The 20,412-nt window shown below is 46.1% G+C and overlaps 1 protein-coding gene across 1 annotated transcript in view; it reads right to left on the reverse strand.

The window, feature by feature from the left end:
• The window catches only part of LOC115527545 (mucin-16-like), a 95,401-nt gene that overhangs the window by 42,698 nt on the left and 32,291 nt on the right, over nt 1–20,412 (reverse strand). The window contains 14 exon segments of the mRNA XM_032595286.1: nt 538–710; nt 3,696–3,763; nt 3,857–3,981; nt 6,981–7,046; nt 7,291–7,326; nt 9,277–9,449; nt 10,694–10,761; nt 10,858–10,982; nt 11,634–11,705; nt 11,911–11,946; nt 15,006–15,178; nt 17,097–17,164; nt 17,259–17,383; nt 18,500–20,375. Coding sequence (XP_032451177.1) covers nt 538–710; nt 3,696–3,763; nt 3,857–3,981; nt 6,981–7,046; nt 7,291–7,326; nt 9,277–9,449; nt 10,694–10,761; nt 10,858–10,982; nt 11,634–11,705; nt 11,911–11,946; nt 15,006–15,178; nt 17,097–17,164; nt 17,259–17,383; nt 18,500–20,375 — 3,184 coding nt within the window.

Raw genomic sequence — 20,412 nt, forward strand, 5'->3', positions numbered from 1 at the left:
TACCCCCAACTAAGACTTCAAGTCTATGCAGTTCAACAATTGTGATTCAGGGGTAACTTTACCTTGTTTCTAAAAGACTGAGAAATCAGAGACCCAGTCCCCTGTCTTCGTGAGCTTGCAATTTATTTGGGAAGACAAATACACCAACATTTCTAGAAATGGGGTTGTCAACTGTGCTTTTCAGGCTCCAGAGGGGATTTTGAGATAGACATTGACAGGGACAGAGATGGCCAGATCTTTGAATAGCCATTGACTTCAGCCAGAGAGATATCCTCTTTTATCAGTCTGGATAAAGACTTTGTGGCCCAGACAAGTATATAAATCCCAGCCCTGAAATGCAGGGCTGCAAAGAGAAAAAAAGGATTTGCAAACTGGAGGGCCTATGGGGGTCCTTGACTCATTAAGGGATATCACGCAGGTGGAGAATAACACATAGGGTGGGTTCTATGATGAACTGGAGAGTTCACATCCCTTGCGGGCGGGCGGTGGGGGGCAGATTCTTAGCTTTAACTTGTGGTTACAAAAAAGGTTGCTCACCATTGACATAGAGGCTGTTCTTGTCCAGGGTGAAGGAGGCCAGCTGGGTGACACCATGGGTCTGATGGCTCAGCTCCCAGTACAGCTTCTCTCTGTCTAGCTTAGGACCCATGGGGTCAGGATGGTGAGTACAGACAGCATCAACTCCAGTGGCTGTTCCCTTTTTCTCAGGCCTGGGCAGGGAAAGACACGGGAAAGGGGAGGTGGGGACTCCAGGTAGGAGCCCGGGAAAGCCCTACTGAAGGAGGGGACAGAGAAAGCAGAAGGGCTGGTGGACAACCTAGAACAGCCTTGGTGCTGGGAGAGGGTTGGAAATGATTAGGACAACCAAGGTCCTTGAGCACAGAGGATATGCAGCATCTCCAAATACTGATGCCTTGTGCTGAGCTTTAAAATGGAGCTAGAGTATATTATTCTAAGTGAAACAAGTCAGTCAGAGAAAAACAAATATCATATGATTTCACTCATATGTGGAAGTTAAGTAACAAAATAGATGAACATAGGGGAAAGAGAGCAAAAATAAGATAAAAGGGAGGGAGGCAAACCATAAGAGACTTTTTAAAAAATGTTTTTATTTATTTTTGAGACACAGAGAGACAGAGCATGAGCAGGGGAGGGGCAGAGAGAGAGGGAGACACAGAATCTGAAGCAGACTCCAGGCTCTGAGCTGTCAGCACAGAGCCTCACATGGGGCTTGAACTCACGGACTGTGAGATCACGACCTGAGCTGAAGTCAGTCGCTTAACCAACTGAGCCACCCAGGCACCTCCAGAGACTCTTAAATACAGAGAACAAACTAAGGGCTGCTGGAGGGAGGTGGGTGGGGGATAGGCTAAATGGGTGATGGGCATTAAGGAGGGCGCTTGTTGGGATGAGCACTGGGTGTTGTATGTAAGTGATGAATCACTGGGTTTTATTCTTGAAACAGATGCTAACAACAGATGCATGATGGAGAGGACTTAGACAAGGTAAGAAAAGGCAATGTCAAATTGCTTAAACCCCAGCTCTGCTGCTCAGTTGCTGGCTGACTCTAAGTAAGTCTCTCAACCTGTCTGTAGCTCATTGTTTTTTTCATCCATCAAATGAGGTAATAGGACAGACCCTAAAGCACTTAGCACTAGTAAATGCTCAGTAGAAGACAGCCATTTTTATTAGGCATTAATAGGGCCAAAGTTCTTGGTGTGAATGGACCTTGCAGTGAGAGAGACTGAGCCTTTTCAAAGAAACAGTGAGGTCAGCAGGCAGCCTTGGGTGGAGAGGGGCATGAGGCTGTGTGGTATCTGAGAGCCAGAGAAATCTTAAGGCCAGTGGATAGGGGAAGACATAGCATTGTGGCTGGAGGACAGAGGTGTCTTTGGAGCTGAGGGCATTCCATCCTCAGACAAAAGGTTAGTGATTGGGAGATCTCACACAAAGAGTAAGGTGAGCCAAGTGCACATGTGGGGGCTCCCACATGCTAGAGTTATTCTCAGTACCTAGGTCTAGGCAAGGTCACGAATAATTTACTGTGTGTTCTTTATATGTTAGTTCCTTTGCTAACTAAGCACCTTTCATTTTAAACCTCACTATGCTCACACAAATGACCACAAATTCTTTCCTTCAGTCAGAAGTGGAGTCTGTTTCGGGGTGCCTGGGTGGCTCAGTCAGTTAAGTGTCTGACTTCAGCTCAGGTCATGATCTTGCAGTTTGATCTCATGGAGTTCAAGCCCCACGTTGGGCTCTGTGCTGACAGCTCAGACCCTGGAGCCTGCTGCTTCAGATTCTGTGTCTCCCTCTCTCTCTGCCCCTTCCCTGATCACACTCTATCTCTGTCTCTGTCAAAAATAAATAAACATTAAGAAAAAAAAAAGAAGCAAAGAGATTCCATCTCTTGAATCTGGGCTTGGCCATAGAACTGGAACTGGCCAATGCACATTCACAAATGTGATACAAGCAATGGCTTGGAAGGCACGTGTGCAATAGGGCTTGCCATTTCTTGCTGCTCTTGGAACTCTGAGCATGTGAATGAGCCCAAGCTAGCCTTCTGGAGGATGAGACAATGTGGAGGAGAACCAAGGTATCCCAGACAGCAGCTGACTGCAGACACAGGAATGAGCCTCATCTGACATCAGCTGAGCCAACCCAGGCAGGAGAATCTTCCAGCAGAATCATGGGCTAACTTTGTTGTACAAGAAAGCAAATTGAGATACTTCAGCTGACAGGTGAGAAGGTAGAGGCACAGAGATGTTAAGTAACTTGTTCAGGTCACACAGCCTTGAAGTAGGAGAGGTAGGCCTGTCAGACTCTAAATAAAACTGCATAGGGGCACCTGGGTGGCTAAGTTGGTTAAGCGTCCCGACTCTTGGTTTCGGCTCAGGTCATGATCTCATGGTTTCAGGAGTTTGAGCCTTGTGTTGAGCTCTGTGGTCATAGTGTGGAGCCCACTTGGGATTTCCTCTCTCTCTCTCTCTGTCTCCCCCCACCCCACCTTTTCTTCTCATGCTGTCTCTGTCTCTGCCTCTCTCAAAATAAATAAATAAACTTAAAAAAAAAAACACTATATAACCACTGTACTTTACTACTCAGTGATCCCAAGTCCACCTCTGAGAGGTCAGAAAGCAGGATTTGGTCACTGCTGGCTAGGTGTTACAGGCAGGCCAATCATTATAAAAAATGTGACATAAGCAAGAGAGAGAATTATGCATCCCCTAGAGCAAGGTTTCTCAACCTTGGCACTGTGCACATTTCGAGTCAGATCGTTCGTGGCCCTGAGAGACCATCCTCTGCATTGTAGGATATTTAGCAGCATCCCTGGCCTCACTCACTAGATGTCAGTAGCAACTCCCACCCTTGAGTTTTGACAACAAAAAATGTCTCCAGACATTGCCAAATATCCCCTGGGAGGGAAATCATTCTTGGTTGAAAACTATGGCTCCATTATGATAAAGCCAGCACGACTGACCAGTTGTTTTCTTGATGAGTTCCACAAGAAAGATCTTTCGGAAAAGTTCAACCTTGTCACCTGGGAAGGGAAGTCCAAGAGGATTCTGCATTTTCTGGTTAGGAATGCAATGTGAGACAGACCGACAGTTGGTGGTCAGCTGTTCTGGGATGATGGTCCAGCTCATGGTCCCTCTGCCCCCTGCACATGGCCTGCATGTGAACTCTGGAGTTCTCACCTGAGCAAGGTCAATCTGCAGTCATAATAGAGGGGCCCAATGCTGCTGTTCTGGAACAAGGGTTTGAGCTGGGGATGAAAGACATGGAAGTAAGAGGATGGCTGAGGGGCTGGGAAGGACAAAAGTAGGCACTGGAGGGCACGCATTGGAGGGGCTCTCACCAGACGATTCAAGATCCTCTCCACAGAGTTGAATAGCTCAGATCCCGGGGGCCCCATGCCCTCTGTGTAGCGCAGGTTGGTGATGGTGAAGTTGAGGGTGAAGGGCACCAGAGACAGGCTCACACCTGCAGCCAGAAAGGGCAAGAGGGGCTCCATTATGATTCTCTGGTGGGGATGGCTGTAGGTGGCAGATACAAGGGTGGCCACTGTATCTGTGTCACCCTTGCATCCAGCCACACTTGGCCTCCAACCTGGACGGATTATTTTAGCTGGAAAAAGAACCTCAACTCTTCAGCCCAGTGTGTCTAAAGAAAAACAGTTGGTGGACATTTGGGTAGGAGGAAAAGAAGCAAAATCACTCTGTTGCCCCCTGGGGTGGAGGTCTCCCATTGTCTTCTGACATCACCACGAGAGAACTTGCAACCGCTGAGTGGGCCTGTCTATTCCCCCTGAGAGTGACTCCTGTCTCAGTTTCACTAAACTGTCTTTGAAGAGTGGATTTTACATGGACTGACCACATCTCCTAGTTTTCCCTGAACAGTCATGTGGCTTGCATGTAAATATTAATTAGATCCCTCCCTCTCTTTGTCAAAAGTGTCCCATAAGACAAACACAAACGCAAACACAAAAACACTGTATGGTCATCCTGGGGTTAGGGTGTGAAGAATCGAATGCCAGAGGTCTGAACTGGGTGACAGTACCCTTTACAGATTTCATCTGAGGAGCACCAACTGGGGGCCAGCCTTTGTACTGGGCATTTCATTTCTGGCATCTCAGCTTACCGTAACCACAATCCTCAGAGTCAAGTATTACCAGTTCCATTTTACAGTCTGGGAAACTGAGGCTCAGAGAAAGTAAATTTTGCCCAAGTCCCACAAATGAACAGCACAGCTACAATACCTTTTTTTTAATTAAAAAAATTTTTTTAATGTTTATTATTTTTGAGAGAGACAGAGAGCAAACAGGGAAGGGGCAGAGAGAAGGAGACACAATATCCAAAGCAGGCTCCAGGCTCTGAGCTGTCAGCACAGAGCCCGACGCGGGGCTCGAATTCACAGACTGCGAGATCATGACCTGAGCTGTAGTAGGCTGCCCAACCGACTGAGCCACCCAGGTGCCCCTACAATACCTTTTTAACTCAAAAGTAGATATCTTTCTGTTTGTACAGCCATGCTTATAGCAGCATTATTCACAATAGGTGAATATTATTCACAGAATATTAGAATTCTATGCTGACAGCTCAGAGCCTGCAGCCTGCTTCAGATTCTGTGTCTCCTTCTCTCTCTGCTCCTCCCCCACTCATGCTCTGTCTCTCTCTCTCAAAAATAAATAAAAATGTTTAAAAAACTGAAAAAAAATGAAATCTTGCCATTTGCAACAACATGGATGGAGCTAGAGTATATCATGCTAAGCAAAATAAGTCAGAGAAAGACAAATACCATATGATTTCACTCATATGTACCATTTAAGAAACAACACAAATGAGCGAAAGGGAAAAAGAGAGAGAGAGAGAGAGAGAGAGAGAGAGAGAGAGAGAGAGAGACCAGGCAGGAACAGACTCTTAACTATAGAGAACAGACTGATGGCTGGCAGAGGGGAGGTGGGCGGGGAGTTGGGTTAAATGGGTGATGGGGATTAGGGAGGGCACTTGCTGAGATGAGCTCCGGGTGTTGTACGAAGTGCCGAATCACTAAATTGTACACCTGAAAGTACTCCCACACTGTATGTTAACTGGAATCCAAATAAACAACAAAAAGAAAAGAAAACCTGCAGTAGACGAAGCTACAGTAATCAAGACAGTGAGGTACTGCATTAGGACGGACAGGTAGATCAATGGGATGTCATTGAAAGTCTAGAAGAAAAGCCTCACATTTATGGTGAATTGATTTTCAACCAGGGCGCCTGTATAATTTAATGGAGAAAGGAAATTTTTTTTTTTTGGAAATTTTTAAAATAAATGGTACTGGCATAACTGGGGAAAAAAAAGCAATCGGAGCTAAAACTTGCCCCAATTTCTTGAAAACATACATTTTCAGATTCAGGACGCTTCAAAAATCCCCAATAGTATAAACTCAAAGAAAAACCATGTTCCGATACATCATTATCAAACTTCTGAATACCAAAGATGAAGAAGAAATCTTGAATGCATCTACAGAAAAAATGACGTCATCAGTCATGGAATGACTTGGTCTGTAGCACATGCCAAGCTTGTAGGAGCTAAGCCTGTTACAGAAATGGTTGAGTTGATCAGGGTGAACAGTAGGGAGTGGAGAATGCGCATTCTGTCTAAAGCTTGAGAAAAGTTTGCAGTGTCTTGACTCATAAAACCCAGAATTCCAGAAGGCAGAATTCAAATTATAGCTCACCGGCTTGTATCCCATAACTCTAGATGCACACGGCAGGATTAAAGGTCGGGGATGCCCTGTCTTGGTCATGAAATAAGTGTGAAAACTACCTTTAGACTCAAATTTTAAACTAAATCTTAAGGGTTGGAGTAAGACAAGTTTCCTGACATAAATCAAGCCCTTGTTTCAGGTTCCTGGAGACTCAAGAGCCCTTAGACCCACATCTGGGTCAGATGAGGAGACAGAGCAAGAATCGAGTCCAGGACTAAGATCCTGAATGATTTTCTGGACGTTCAAATAAAATCCACAAATGTGGACATACGCAAGATTGCTACATTCATTCATCCAACCAGTCAATCAGTATAAAGTGAGTGCAGACTAGGTGCTCAGCTCCAAGGTGACAAATACATCAATACTGAATAAAGCAAATAGCAGTAAATTCCATCAGAAAATACTCATGGTTGTGGATAGTGAAAACCTGTGGTCCAGGTGTGTATTCAGATGTGCTACTTCCTATAAGAGGGTCTAGGAAGGTCTTTCAAAGAAGGTGAGATTGACCTGGGATCTGAAAAGCAATGAGGTGCCAGGTGTAGTGGATCTCCAGGAAGAGCTGATATAAAGTCCAGAGGTTAGGACACTAGAGAACAGACAGTGTGTGATGTGGCCAAAGTTTGGAGAGTGAGGGAGGGAGTGAGTAGGACATTCTGAGGGTGGGTGGTCTACAGGAACCAGACTGTGTGGAGTTGAAGTTTTATGGGTCCCAGAGAGTAGGCTCCTACCTGTAGAGCTGAGGATGGGGGGCTGAGATGTGGAAGATTCTGGAGAGAATGTAGAAGTCACTGGAGCTGAGAAAAAAAAGAACAGGGGAAAAATTATAAAGTCCCATCCTGAATGAATGGGGGACTAAAGCTATTCATTAGAATTTGGTCTTCTGTCTTGACTCAGAGCAAGACCCTGGGTGGGTTAGGGGCTCTTCTGAGTCTGTAGCTAGACACATAGGGAACGAGAATTGGCAGCTTCTCTCCAGAAGAATGTGTTTTGGGGAATAAGGGTCCAGTGGGCATTGAAATTTCGGTCTTGAATACTCACTGCTGGTGGTAGGGTTCCAGTACCGGTGGTTATAACCTGCAGAAAGGAGTAAAGGACTGTTATAATGGGTAAGAGCTAAGGAAGGGGTAGACTGTAGACCCAGAGATGAAATTCATTAGCAAACTTGCTGTGATTTATAAGTGAACAATAATGGCTCCTACATTTCATTCAGTGCCCTCATGTGGCTTATCCCTTGAAAATAGTGATGAACATCGTTCCCATTATTATTGCCAAAATAAAAATACAATAATAATAACTGCCCCTGTTTATTGGGAATATACTATGCACCAGAAATAATACTAAACAGTACATTACAAGGTAATGTAATTACAAACAAGAGTGTTCCAAGGCTTATCCACAACTTTATCCTTGCTCTCTCAGCTTCTCTCCCTTCACAAAATTTTATGATAGTACGACTTTATCTTTCTAGCTTAGTTTCTGGGGGGGGGTGGTGTTTAAGTGACAAAATTGTGGCCGTTAGAGAGAGCGGTCTGTGGAAGCAAGCAAGATGGAGGAGAGGGAATGTACATGTGGTTTGGAATATTAGAGAAACTTTGGGAATGGGCTAGGATAATGAACGTGAGAAGAGACTTGGAGGTCAGATGGATGGCATAAAAATTGGAGTCTGAAAGGAATTGGGGAGAAGAGAATTTTTCATCAGTGTTTCTCTGGGTCATGATCATCTCCTTGGATGTTCTGTGAGGGGTGGGAGTCATTTTGGACCCGGAGGAGCCCCATGATTTACTTGGGTTATTCCTGTGAACTATCTCATTTGACCATCAGGAAAATCCTGCATGGTATATATGTTTATTCCATTCTGTAAATGGGACATTAAAGCCCAGACGGGTTGCATGGCTTGCCCAGCATCACATAAAACAGAGATCTGTCCCTTGCCAATCACTGTCAACCACTGTTTTAAGGAAATATCCAAGTTGATATAGAGGGGACATAACTAACCAAGCATTAGGTTAGATTGTTAGGCTAGAGATCAGTTATGCCCCTTCCTATCCTGAGATTTGAGGCTTTCTCTATCTGGATGGTCTGTGGTGTTGTCTTGTAGTTAGGAACTTGGAGTTTAGATTCAATCTCCAGTTTGTTTTGAGTCTTGACCCTGTCAGGCATGATGGCTGGATTATCTCGGGGAAATGACTTCCTGTCTGAAAGCATGATGGCTGTCTCCATAAAAATGACTGTAACAACTCACAGGGTTTTGAGTAAGATCAATGTGAGATAAGACCTATAAAAGACTTTATCACAATTCCTGGCACATAAGAACCTTTTGATAAGAGTTAGCCGCAACTGTACTTATTACTCTCAGCATTAGCATTGCTGTTAGGGGCATTGTTGCTAATGGTGTTGTGTCAGTAGATATTATTCATGGACTATTTGCTAAGTGTGATGTTATCTCATGAAGACTGTGTCATACTGACTGGTCTGTGGGCACTTAGTAAATTGGTCATCATTGTGAGAGAATGAAATGGGGTGAAGGCTGAAATGGTCACCTGCTGCCCATTTGGAAAATTTAACCACAGAGTTCTTTATCACCCACTTCTTTTCCTAGAGTCTGCATGTTGGTCTCTTATGGGAAGCAGTGAAAATGAGGAAGAAAAATGTTATTCCAGGAGGTGAAAAGGGAAAGGAAATCAGCTTCCCATGATGCGTTAGGCATTCAAAAATGAGTCTCCAAGGAAATGCTAGGTTTGCATTGGAACGATCAATTTGTATACAGCAATTTCTCAAACTCATCATTATTGACATTTTGGTCTAGATAATTCTTCATGGTGGAGGGCTGCTCTGTGCACTGTAGGATGTTTAGCAGCACCCTGGCCTCTACCTACTAGATGTCATTAGTACCGCTCCAGGTATGATGTGAAATATCTCCAGACATGCCAAATGTCCCATGGAGAGCAGAATCGCCCCAGTTGAGGAGCACTGGTAGAGAGAAACATGGGGCTGGGAGATCCCAACTACAGCACAGACACTCACCATTGACATAGAGACTGTCTCTGTCCAGGGTGTAGGTGCCCAGCCAGGTGACACCGCGGGTCAGCTGACTCAGCTCCTGGTACAATTCTTCTCTGTTCAGCCCAGGGCCCATGGGGTCAGGATGATAAGTGCAGATCACGTCCACTCCTGTTGCTCTTCCACCCTTCTCAGTCCTAGGGCGGTAGGGACGTAGGAATAGGGACATCCTGAGATGTGGGAGAGTTACATACTTTGTTCACCTCTTGCCTTCAGCCTGCCCCACCCCCAGCCTTGGCCTTATGACATTTCTCTTACTGGGTCTTGTCTGGTTTCTCACGCACATTCTTTTCTGGGACCTTCTCATCCAGGTATCTTCCTACTCCTTAAAGTGGTTAATCTCCAAGGCTTCATCCTCAGCCAACTTCTATTCTTTTGGCCTCATTCTTCTTGAGCCATATGGTTCATACTCATTGGTTCAGCTATCAGCTTTATTCTCATGAGATCCAATCTTACTCTCTGGCCAAGACCCCTCTCCTGAGCTCTGTGCCATGTCACCAACAGCCCCAAGGATGTCCTTCAGACTTATTATATTCCATTTGTCCCAGATTAAGTTTATTAATTCCCCCTAAAAACACAGAGTCTCCTCCTTCTGCCATGTTCCCATATTGGGGCCAGAACCAAACATGTGGGAGGCATCCTGGACCTCCCCTGTCCTTGGCACCCCCATCCAAGCAACATCTAGGTGAGCCCAACATCTCACTGATTTCCCCACCTCCTGTCCCATTATCACATCAAATTTTCCCATACCCATATCTACCTGTGTACTACTTAAAATAAATGACATTACATCAAGGTTCTGCTTAAAACCCCATGAATCCCTGCCTGATCTGAGATATGCCAACCCTTGAAATACTTCTGCCAAAATGTCTTCTAGCAATTCTTTTGGCTAATGCTCATTCAGCTCAGGCATCACCTTCTCCAGACTGCTTCCACTCAACTCCCCCACATTCAGCTAAAAGTCCATCCTCCAGGCTCCTATGTAGTGCTTTATCATTGTACTAATCCTGTTACTATTATGTTTAAGTTCATATGGCTGCCCTCCTCTCCATACTGTGGGTACCTTGAGGGAAGAGTCCATGACTCAATCTCTAGGTGCCCTTAGCACCTGTCACAGGGCATGGCCTGAGGTACCTCATTTCATTTCTGACCAGTCAGTGTGAATGCTCCATGGCTCTTCTTATCCAAGTAACTTAAGACCTTTATTGGACAGCCACCTCTTTCAGGAAGCCCTCTCCGATACACTCAGCCAGAGGGATGCCTTCCATCTGAATTCTTGGAGTTCCATTCGAAGCCATTTATGCATCTTCTAGTTGCCATGTTTAGGTCCTCACCGCCAGGTGAACTTGCCTGTAACCGTTGTGAGGGAGGGGAGTCTCACCTGAGCAAGGTCAGTCTGCAGCCAGAGTACCGTGGGCCAATACTGGTGTTCTTGAACAAGGGACCAAGCTGGGGAGGAAGGAGAGAGAGGTGAGCATGAGGGGCTGAGGTCACTGGGTGGGGTAAGGACAAGGCAGGCCAGGGGAGGCATTGTGGGGCTCTTACCAGGCGATTCAGGGCCCTCTCAGTGGAGTTGAACTTCATGGAGCCTGGGTGCCTCATGTCTGGGGTGCAGAGCAGGTTGGTGATGGTGAAGTTGAGGGTGAATGGCACCAGGGCTGGGCCCACAACTGCAGCCGGAGGGAAGGAGAGAGAGGAGACCCATCACAGTTATAGGCCTGAGCTATACATTAGGGGGAAGGGACTAGAGCCATCTCTGTCCATAGTATCCCATAGGTGAGGCCTGAGATATCCCATCTGGGATACCTCCCTCCTCGGCCAGCCAAGGGAGGACCTCCATGTTAGATGTGTCCTGTCAGCTCAAAAGGAAACCTCAATCTTCTCATCCCAGAGTGTCCCCAAAGGCTGACCTGTCACGGACATTTTGGTGGCAAGAGGAGGCACCAAGACCTTTTGTGCTCAGATCATGGGCCACAAATTTCTTGAGAAGTCAAGAAAGCCAAACGGTAGTAATTTCCATGAAGGAAACGATCATAGAGATAGAGATTAGATCCCACCTGTGTGTGGGATATGGGGACATGATGCTACTTTATAGGAGGAAGTCCGAGCAAAAGCCAGCTGAGCTGAATCTGGAGGACAACGGGAAATCAGGAACAGAGCTGAGTTCCCATTACATAAGAGCAAAGGCGCTGAGGATGGGAGGATGTTCGGTCCCTGAAACAGAAACAAGGCTGGTATGGCCAGAGCTGGGGGAGCACAGGAGACAGGCTGGAGATCAGCCAGAATGGGAGTTGAAGTTTCATGGGACTCAGAGATCAGACTCCTACCTGTAGAGCTGGGGGTGGGGGGCAGAGATATCGACGGTCCTGGAGAAAATGTGGAGGTCACCAGAGCTGAAAGAAAACACAACATCAACATAAATCATGAAGCAGTAAGAGGACAGGGCTGTTGATGGGAACTTGTGTCTCTAATTGGTGGTCTGGAGCTGCTCTGGGGCTGAGAATCTGGGAGTGGGATACGTGGGTACTCTCCCTTGGGAATGGGTGCAGGGAAGAAGTGTCCCAGGGACGCAGGGACATCTGGGCCCTTGTGACTTACTGCTGGTGGTGGGGGTCCAGTACTGATGGTTATAACCTGCAGAGAGAGCCAGAGAGGAAGAGGAAGTCAATGGGAGGAGGTGGAGAAAAGGGTGAGAGGTAGGACTTGAAACATGGACACAGACCCTTCTCCAGTGCTTTCTCTGAGACTCATCAAAGATAATGATGGCTGCTCTTTATGAGTTAACTGCCTGGTACTCCAATGCTCAGGACTGTTTCATCCTCTGTATCATTAACCACAAAGACCACAATAATCAAAATACCCCCCACCTTGTTGGGGGTTCATGAGGTGCCGGAAGCAACAGCAACCTCATCAGTTGAGTCATAGGAACAACAGCTTTATGTGTTTCCAGCCTTATGTGTGTTTTCTCCACCAATTAAATATAACTTTGTCCTTGATCTCTGAGTTTTTCCTACTTCTCCGGTTTTCAGAAACAGCTTGATTTTTGACACAGTTCCTGGTTTCTGTAATGTTGAACGAGGGAGAGAGTGAGATAGACAGACAGACTGGGGAGTCAACCAGAAAGCATCAAGTTGGAGAATAAGAGGGAGTGGGGAAAAGAGGGTTTGAATAAGTATGGTTCTGGGTCATAGATTGGATCCTCTCTGAGGCTTGGTAAGCAATGCAAGTAAAACTTAGACTTATTTTATATCTGATGGTCTGACTAGGTTTCTTGAAATGAAACTCTTCTCTGAGACTGGACCCAGTAGAGGGAGCCCTGTGCTTTACTTACATTACTCAGGTTTTATCCCAGTTGACCTTTACAATAAGCTTAGGTGAGGGTTTTAAAAATTCCATGCTAAAAACAGACACTTCAGGGCCATAGGGGGAGCAAAAAAACAGGACCAGCACTTAAAGAAAGACCTGTAAATCACCCAAACCCACACTGTCAACTACAGCTTTAAGTAACTCTCAAAGACTATTGAAATACAATACAGATTTTAATCCAGATAGAAAGAAAATGTCAAAGGCAATCCACAGGGGACATGATTGAGCTTTAGTTTAAATTGTTGTGTTAGAGGCTCCTTGATATGCCTTCCCATCCTGAGATATGAGGCTTGTTCTAGCTGGGTTAGTCTGCAGTGTAGCCTTGTAGTTGGGGTCCCTTCTGGGGGCCTTAGAGCCAATTTAGGGTTTGCATCATGATGTTACCATTTATATAAGGTTTCTGATCTTGGGATAAATAGATGTCCTTTCTTTTTTTTTTTTTTTTTTCTTTTTTTCAACTTTTTTTTTTTTTTTTTAGGGACAGAGAGAGACAGAGCATGGACGGGGGAGGGGCAGAGAGAGAGGGAGACACAGAATCGGAAACAGGCTCCAGGCTCCGAGCCATCAGCCCAGAGCCTGACGCGGGGCTCGAACTCACGGACCGCGAGATCGTGACCTGGCTGAAGTCGGACGCTTAACCGACTGCGCCACCCAGGCGCCCCAATAGATGTCCTTTCTTGATCCTTGTTTGCTCCTCTGTAAAATGTACATAATGCCTCACAGAGTGCTGGACAGGATTAGTAAGACACAATATACACAATGTTCCAGATCACAGGCATCCCTCAATAAATATTAGCCTTTAGTGCAGGCATTACTGTGGGTTTTGTTGCTAAGAACGTTGATGCAGAGGGATTTATTGCTAAAAACATTGCTAACAGCTTTATTGTTTGCTTCTCAGGTGGGTCGTAGTTCTGCCTGGCCCCTGGAGGATGAGTAAAGGGCCACAAGCTGTTATAACAACTCGTTGCCTGTTGGGGAGGAGTTAACGTCAACAGCCACTGCGGGCTTGCTTTGTCCTCTTCCTTCTCTGACGTTGGGTTTCTGTGAAAGGTCACTGCAATGAGAGACTATGGAGAGAGGCTTTATTTCCAGACCTTGGAAGTTGTTCTGTGAGCATAAGGTGTTGTAAGTTTGAATCACTATACTGTACATCTGAAACGAATGTAACACTGTAATGTTAACTAACTGGAATTAAAATAAAAACTTAAATTAGGAGCACCTGGCTGGCTCAGTTGGCTAAGCGTCCGACTTTGGCTCAGGTCATGATCTCGTGGTTCCTGGGTTCGAGCCCCGCATCAGGCTCTGTGCTGACAGCTCAGAGCCTGGAGCTGGCTTCGGATTCTGTGTCTCCCTCTCTCTCCATCCCTCCCCTGATCATACTCGGTCTCTCCCTCTCAAAAATAAATAAACTTAAAAAAAATTTTTTAATAAAAACTTAAATTAAAAACATAAAAACAAATAATAGTAGGACTTAGAGAAGAATTAAACGAACATGGATGTTCACGCTGCTGATATTGGAGAGGCTCCGTTTATGCAACCAGAAGACTGTAGTGGTGACAGATTTATCAGCATTCACAAGAAAAGCTGTGACAGAAAAGGTGAGAATATCTAAAGGAGGTAGCATCCACAGACAAAAGTTCACATTAATGAAATTTTCAGAGATAAATTACCACACTGAAAGCACACAGGGCAAAATGCTGGAATCTGATGGAAACTTAGAAAGCGATATGACAGTTCACCCTGGTACAGAAAAAGATGTGCTCTGTATTATAAATAATGTGATGAGAAAAAGGCAAGTGCAGGTCCTAAGAATTTTCCAAAAGAAAAAAAAAACGTTTTGTTCTCAAAGTTTCTCATGTTAAAAAAATTTTTTAATGTTTATTTGCTTTTGAGAGAGAGGGGGGCGGGAGGGGCAGAGAGAGAGGGAGACACAGATCCAAAGGAGGCTCCAGGCTCTGACCTGTCAGCACAAAGCCTGACACGGGGCTCAAACTCATGAACCGTGAGATCATGACCTGAGCCGAAGTCAGATGCCCAACCGACTGAGCCACCCTGGCGCCCCAAAGTTTCTAATATTTAAAATGACAGGTTATTAAATATTAGTTTTACGAAAAAAAAAAAGAAGAAGAAGAAAGGAGGAAAGGAAAGAAGGAAATAAGGAAGGGAGGGAGGGAAGAAAGCTCTGTAGGTGTTCTGAGGAAAGAGAATTCCCCCATGGAAATTCTAGGTTGGCCCAGAACTATGAACCTGGGTACTGAGAAATTGCACTGCAAGGAGACCCCATCTGGGACTCGGGAGGAGACCCCAACAGCAGTAGAGGTTCTCACCGTTGACACAGAGACTGTTCCTGTCCAGGGTGTAGGGGCCCAGCTGAGTGATGCCATGGGTCTGCTGGCTTAGCTCCTGGTAGAGCCGCTCTCTGTCCAGCCTGAAGCCGGTGGGATCTGGGCGGTAGGTACAGACTGCATCTATCCTGGTGCTTGTCCCATCCTTCTCAGCCCTGTGGAAGGAAGGGCACGGGAATAGGGACATGCAAAGACACTTGAGAGTTGGCTACTCTTGACAGCTCCTTCCTTCAATTGTACCCCTTGATGTTTATGTTAGCACTCTTCTCTGGGTTTCATCTACTTTCTCTAACACATCTTTTTCTGTCTCATATGGGGACCACCTCACCTTCTGAAATGTACTGTCCTCCAGGGCTGCTCCATACCTAGTCTTCTGCTTTTGCTCCCCAATCTTTTCTTTACTGGTTCATGCTCATTGTTTCAACTACCAGCAGCCAGTACAGTCCCTGTCCACTCAAGAAGGTAAGTACAGGTGACATCCCCTCCAGTAAGAGCTGAGTCCTGCTTGGGCCATGGGATTGGGGGTGTGGAGCTCCCAGGGAGGAAATGAGAATCCTGAACCCAGGCAGCATGACTGAAGACCTTGGAGGAGGTGAGTGAGTCACCTCTGTGTCTGGCTGTGACTCTGTCTTAACAGCCATCATGGAGCCTGAAGGGAAGACTTTGTTTCAAGTTGGTGAACCCTAAGGCTGAGGCCAACCCCTTGGGAACACCTTTGGAGCAGACAACCAAATTTTGAGGAAAACAAAAACAGAGAAAATGACATAAGAGGTAATAAGGGGCAATGTGGTTCAAAAATACTTTTGTCCTGAATTTAAGCTGAATCTATAGTGATTCATCTAGACTGGGGGCTTTACAAGAAGAGAGATCCCCTCTCTTCCTTGTCTGGGAGTTCTCACTATTGCCCACGCTAGTCAAAGCATTCCCATTTGATGCTCATTTAGGGTAGGACAGTGGTTCTCAAAGTGTGGCTCAGGGACTCCTGGGCTTCCCAAACTCTTACAGGGAGCCCACCAAGTAAAAATATTTTCGTATTCATACCAAGACGTTATTTTCACTTTTATTCTCTTAGGAGTACACAGTGAAATTTTTTTCCCAGAGGCTATGAGATGAAATATTGTAAAAGATTAAATGCAGAAGCAGAGGAGGGCCTGGCTGGCTTTGTCAGAAGAGTATATGAGTCTTGATCTCGGGGTCATGGATTCAAGCCCTGTGTTGGGTGTACCAATTACTAAAATAAATAAATAAACTTTAAAAAATGCAGAAGCAGACAGCCTACTGTCTTTTACTAAAACAAGCATCAAAAATATCTACAAAAATGTAAACAATGGTCCTCTCCTTGTTATGCTTTTTTGGGGGGCAAGGGGAGAGGGGAAACATGGCTATTATTCATAAAAATAATGTTATTTGTGTTAACACATAATAGGTTTGTTATTTTAAATAAATGAATGTATTAATATAGTGTTTGTCTTAATTTTGGATCCAGTAAATACAGGCAGATACAACCCCCAAGCCCAAAGGCTCTTTGGAGTTCTGAGTACTTTTAAGGATGTAGGTTGTTGAGCCCAATGACCTTGAACACTGCTGTATCATGGCTAAAGGGAGGGACTCAAGAACTGGAACCTCTGGGTTCAAATCCTGGCTCCTCTCAAGTACTTGACTACTCTGAGCCTCAGTGTTCTCTTCTGCAATGTGGGATAATAATCGTGTTGTAAAGATGAGATGAACGAAAACATGTACCTCACGTAGATTCTCGGTGGCATGTTGTATGGGCAATATCATCTTCTTGATGCCCCCATCTCATGGGGAGATGGGGGCAGGTGTGGTGGGTGGAGCTCATTTAGGATGGCTTTAGTCTATAACACTTGGTTGTAGGAGCACAGAGAGGTTATGCAACTTGCCCAAGGTCACACAGTTAACAAGTGAGAGATCAAGGGTTCAAACCTAGAAACTTTGGATTCACTATGATATACTGTCTCTTGGCAAAGGCCCAAGGCTGTGGTTGACTGAGACATGAAGGACCAAGAAGGGAGAGAATCGGGGTATCTGTAGGTGCTTTGGAAGAAGACTCACCTGAACAAGGTCAGCCTGCAGCCATCATAGAGGGAACCAACACTGCTGTTTTCGAACAGAGTCCTGAGCTGGGAACAAATGAGAGAGTGATGAGCCGGAGGGGCCAAGATGGCAGGGTGTGGAGGGCTTGGGATGAGATGAGCATTGGTGGGGGGCTCTCACCAGGTGCTGCAGGTGTCTCTCAGTGGCATTGAATATCTCAGAGCCCGAGTTCCCCATGTCCTCGGTGTAGTGCAGGCTGGTGATGGTGAAGTTGACAGTAAAAGGCATCAAGAAAGGGGCTGCAGCTGTGGTGGTGGAGAGAGTAAAATGAGGTCAGTCCCGAGTCAGGCCTGGGCTGGGGGTGGGAGGTGAGGCTCTGAGGACACACCTTAACTCCAGCACCTAGCCGGGGCTTGGCCTAAGCTGTCCTTTTTGAGAACACATCATGTCACCATTTAAGACCCTCCCACATTGGGTGACCAACCATCCCAGTTTTTCCAGGACCATCTGGGTTCCTGGGATGCTGACTTCCAGCTGGAAAAGTGATATAGACTTGGGAAAACCAAGCTGGTCACCCTCCTGCCACTTCCCCTTGGCTCTTACCGTTTCAGCATGCAATAGCACCTGTATCTCTTTGTTGCAGGGGAATGAACAGGCCCCAGGGAGCATCCTGCTACCAGTGATTGATGGGGGTTGGCGGATACATATCCCAGCTCCCTAACCCGCTCCCCAGAGAGGAGGACTCCAAAGTTCACGTTCTATGCATTCTCCTGGGGTTCCCCTCCAGCCTCCAGACCTGATAAATTTCTACCATTCGAGGCAGCCGGTGTGTGATACCTCACTGCTATTGCTCTAACGAACTAGCACACCACACGACCATACTCCAAAGAACTGGAAACGGACTCAAACAGATCTGTGCATACCCACGTGCATAGTTGCACTATCCACGGTAGCCAAAGGGTAGAAACAGCATGAGTGTCCATCAATACACGAATGGACAGATAAAATGTGGTCCATCCATACAATGGAATGTCATCCATCCATAAACAGGAATGAGGTTCTGATGCACACTGCAACATGGATGAACCATGAAGACACTGTGCTCAGTGAAATAAGTCAGACACAAAAAATCAAATACACTGTGTGATTCCACATACATGAGATATCTAAAGTAGGCTAATTTAAGAAGACAGAAGTGGATTAGAGTTACCAGAGGCTGAGGGGAGTGGGGAAAGAAAGCTAATGCTAATGGGGACACAGATCCCATTGGGAGTGATTAAAGGTTTTGGAAAAAGGACAATATTCATATAATACTGCGAATGAAATTAATGCCACTGAATTACGCATTTAAATGGTTAAAATAGCCAATTCTATATTATATACACATTTTTACCACCGTAGAAAAAAAAAGTCATTCTTACTTGTTTCTGAAGTCACACTCAGAGAGGTCAAGATGGACATCCCAGGTGAGGTCTCAGGGACAAAGGGACTTGCCACAGATGTATTGAAGGTGGCTGCAGTCTCCGCCATGGTGGGGCCTGAGCCTGTGGCAGCTAAATTAGTGGTCTCAGGAGTTGTGGTTTTCAGGATAGCAGTTGGACTCGATCCATCTCTGTGACTGGTTTTAGGTGGTGTTGGGGTCTCTGATGCTATCAAGGTCACAGTGTCCCCTGTCACAGTCTTGAACAATTCCAGGAGTTCAACTGAGGTCACAGGTGGTGAGGGTTCTGTGCTCCAGGAAGTTAAGGTATGAGACTCACCAGTGGTTTCAGGGGTACTGACAGGCCCAAGAACACCAGCAGTCAAAGTTGGGCCACCTGTGCTGGCCTCTGATGCAGGGCTGGTGGCCAATAAGCCTGTGGTCTTCAATAACACAGGGGAAAGAGTTGACGTTGAAATAGTTGTGATGTCTGTGCCAAGATGGGTGGAGAGTGAGGCTGTTTCTACAGGAACACCAGGTGAGACTGTTGGACCCAGATCAACTCTGCTGGTCTCCGTCATGGATGTGGTGAAGGATGTTGTCTCTGGTAGACCGAGGGAAACAGTCCGAACTGGAGGAGCTGTACTCATCTCCAGCTCAGGTTGGATGGAGAGTGAGGCTATGGTCTCTGGTAAATGAGGAAAAGCAGTTGAACCAGGAAAATGTGTACTTGTCTTTGCACTGGGGTGGGTGACCAATAAGCCTGTGGTTGCTGGTTCACCAGGAGAAAGAGTCAGACTTGGAATAGTCATATTGGCATCTGTCTCAGAAGTAGGAACGTGAGAGGCCACCATATCTGGTGCACCAAGGGAGACAGTTGGAGTTGGAACCACTGAACTGGTTTCTTCCCCACGGCTGGTGGCTATTGACTGTGTGGTGTCTGGTTCACCTTTGGAAAAAACTGGAGTTGTTTTGGGGACAGTTGGGCTAGTTTCTTCAGAATGAGTGACTGATGAGACTGTTGTATTTGTCTCCTCAGGAGAAATAGTCAGAGTTGGAACAGCTGAACTGGTTTCTGTCCCAGAATGGGTGACCCACGAGGCTGTCATCTCTGCCTTTTGTGGGGAATCAGTCAGAGTTGTAAACATTGTACTGGCTTCCACCCCAGAACTGGTGACCAGTGAGGTCACCAGCTCTGGCACAGTAGAGGAGACAGGTGGAGCTGGAATGGCTGAGCTGGTCTGGATTTCAGAATAAATGATTGTTGAGGCTGTGGTCCCTGGCTCATCAGGAGAAAGATTCAGAGTGGGAATGACTGTACTGGCATCTTTCTCAGAACTAGTGACCTGTGAGGTCACCATATCTGGTACACCAGGGGGGACAGTTGGAGTTGGAACAGCCGAACTGGCTTCTGCCCCATGGCTGGTGGCCATTGTGTATGTGGTATACAATTCACTATGGGAAACACTGGGAGTTGTCCTGGAAACTGTTGGGCTGGTCTCTGCAGGATGGGTGACCAATGAGACTACTGTATCTGGCTCCCCAGGGGAAGCAGGCAGAGTTGGAACAGCTGAACTGAACTCTGTCTCAGAATGGGTGACCCATGAGCCTGTGGTCTCCATTTGACCTGGAGAAAGAGTCAGAGTTGTAAAAGTTGTACTTGTCTCTGGCCCAGAACTTGTGGCCAGTGAGATTTCTACCTCTGGTACACCAGGGGAGATGGTCAGAGTTGGAATGGCTGAACTTGTCTGTGCCCCAGAACTGGTAGCTATTGAATGTATGGTATCTGATTCACTGTAAGAAAAATTGGGTGTTGCCTTGGGAATAGTTGAGCTGGTCTCTGCAGGATGGGTGACCAATGAGACTGCTGTATCTGGCTCCTCAGGGTAAGAAGTAGGCAGAGTTGGAATAGCT

This window comes from Lynx canadensis, chromosome A2 (genome assembly GCF_007474595.2).
Source record: "Lynx canadensis isolate LIC74 chromosome A2, mLynCan4.pri.v2, whole genome shotgun sequence".
In the NCBI taxonomy this organism is placed as follows: Eukaryota; Metazoa; Chordata; class Mammalia; order Carnivora; family Felidae; genus Lynx; species Lynx canadensis.